This window comes from Volvox carteri (assembly GCF_000143455.1).
Source record: "Volvox carteri f. nagariensis unplaced genomic scaffold VOLCAscaffold_1325, whole genome shotgun sequence".
In the NCBI taxonomy this organism is placed as follows: domain Eukaryota; kingdom Viridiplantae; phylum Chlorophyta; class Chlorophyceae; order Chlamydomonadales; family Volvocaceae; genus Volvox; species Volvox carteri.
Window position 1 is genome coordinate 1 of NW_003308532.1, and position 2,306 is coordinate 2,306.

Sequence of the window (2,306 nt, forward strand, 5' to 3'; positions counted from 1 at the left end):
TCGCACGTACCTGCGTGATGGCCTTCATGGTCTCCAGTCTCAAGTAGCTGTGCGCCATTATACGACCCGGCTCAAGAGCTCGAAGCGCGCCGGTGTTGGGGTCCTGAGACACCTGGTAGGATGTATGTGTGTATTTATGTATGTATGTATGTTCACGTGTGAAAACATTATAGTGGCGGATTTGTCGTACGGCAAATCGTTCATGATGGAAAAAGCCGCCGTCCGTGAAGCGAACGAACAAAAACCTGCAATACTTTTTCCGCAGTGTATATCTTATCTTCTGCCATTTGGTGGTCCAGTGACGGGCGCACAGCACAGCACACAGCACAGCACACAGCACAGCACACAGCACAGCACACAGCACAGCACAGCGAAGTAAAACCGGGACGCACTATGAAAAACGTAGCTGTTTTATCGGAGCGAGAATACCAGCAATAATGCTAGTTGGTCGTCGAAAATGCACACAGCAGTACAGTGCGGCCGCGGGTGCCTCTGCTGTCCTGCTGTCCTGAGACGTGTGTGGTCAAGGTGTGTGGAGTGTGGATGGGAGCCACTAAGGGTGGTAAAATAATGCCGGCCGCATGCATCATCCGGCCCCCACAACGAACAAACGAGGGCCGAAAAGCTCTTCTCCCCGGGAACCTGACCCCGACAGCGGGGTTCCCCGACCCCCTTCCCCCCCCCATCCATTTGCAACCCCCATCTCCCCCCCATCACCCACCAGTCCAATTTCCGACAGCCGCATCACCGCCTGCCCCACCAACCGGCCAGTCAACCAACGGTCAAAGGCCGCATCGGAGGCCAGGGCCCCCGCCGGGGGGTCCAATCCGTAGGCCCGGGGTAATTTGCGTACCTGCGATGGGGGGGGATTGCCGCATGTGTACGTCTGTGTATGTAAGCATCGAAGCGATAATTCGTATGGTGCTTTATTAAAAATAATACTTAAAAGGTCTTACAAGGTTTTCAAGGGTGGTTCAGGGCGTGGGCGTGACACGTCTGAGGTCATCATGTCTTAGGGGGTGTCTGTGTGTGTGAGTATTGAGGGGCCGCTTTCCCACTTACCCCCGGCTTGCCCGTTGCACTGCTCCCCCCCTCAATCACCCCCCCATACAGAGACACACACACACACATACACACAGATCCCCGCTGCGGATTATTTAGTGGGGGGCTTTACTTCACTCACCCTAACGTACAGAAAAGTGGTTTTCAGCCACTGCGTGGCGGTATCCAGGTCCCGTACAGTCGACAGTACCACCTCCGCATTGAGGTGCTCAGCGAGGCAGTCGTGGAGACAGGACTCCACGGGCTCGGAGCCGCTCAACAGGCTGGCGTAGCGGGAGTAGGTCTGTATGTATGTACGTATGTGTGCAGGGGACAGGGAGGGGTCATACGCGAGATGAGAAACAACCAATCAACCGCCGTAGCGTTCAAAACACAAGACGGGGGGAATAGAGGGAAAATGTCACACAGAGGAATTATATATGCAAGTTGCACAAAAAACATTAGTTGGAAAACATTAGTAGAAAAAAAGCCCCCAACTACCGGCCATCCCACGCGGCCCTATCCTAACCTGCCGTACCCTGCCGTATCCTGGAACTACTCCACCCTACCCCATCAAACTCGGATTTTGAGTTAAGGGCGGGGCGGGGCGGGTGTGTTTTAACGGTCGGAGCTGCGCAAGTCAGAAACGGGCGAGTACGGCACCAATGCGTGTGCGTGGGTGGGGGGGTGGGGGGTGGGGATTTACACCCAGACACACGCGAAACCCAAACCCACATGCGTATCCTTGCACACACACAAGCACACAGACACATATGCACACACGCACCTCTTTCTGTGTCATGATGACGGCGACGCCCTCCGTGTCGAATTGGGGCCGCCCCGCGCGACCCACCATCTGCGCGTCACAGTGCAGAAAAACACATGACCACTGATCTTCATGAGAAGTTCCTCTTACAAACTGAAAAGCAATGAAAGCTAGGCTTCATGAAAGGGTAGAACCGCCGGGTGCGAGCACACCACCCTGGAGCGACAAAACAAGGCCTACAGACCAACCTACCTATGCGCGTCAGGACCTTCAGTACCCCCTAATACCAGTAGCTTAGCTCTACGCAAAGCCAGGATTAACCACAGCAACACCTCGCGCTCACAGCGGCACGACAAAAGGCACGCCAGCAGGCCGTACAGAATCCATTCCTAGTTTACAGAGAACCCTAGTTTTCGAACGATCCACTAGGAAACTAATTAGTTTAGGACATCCAGAGGGGAAAGGTGGGGGGAAAGGTGGGGTTCAGGTGGAGGGAAAG

At 54.7% G+C, this 2,306-nt stretch overlaps 1 protein-coding gene across 1 annotated transcript; it reads right to left on the minus strand.

Annotated features, from left to right (window-relative positions):
- Positions 1–10: 10 nt before the first annotated feature.
- Positions 11–1,897, minus strand: VOLCADRAFT_101471 (uncharacterized protein; the record flags this gene model as incomplete). The annotated part of the gene is made up of 4 exons (XM_002959907.1): positions 11–112; positions 722–853; positions 1,184–1,345; positions 1,829–1,897. Coding segments are annotated over 4 exons (465 nt in total), but the record flags the coding sequence as incomplete, so codon positions are not given.
- Positions 1,898–2,306: the final 409 nt, after the last annotated feature.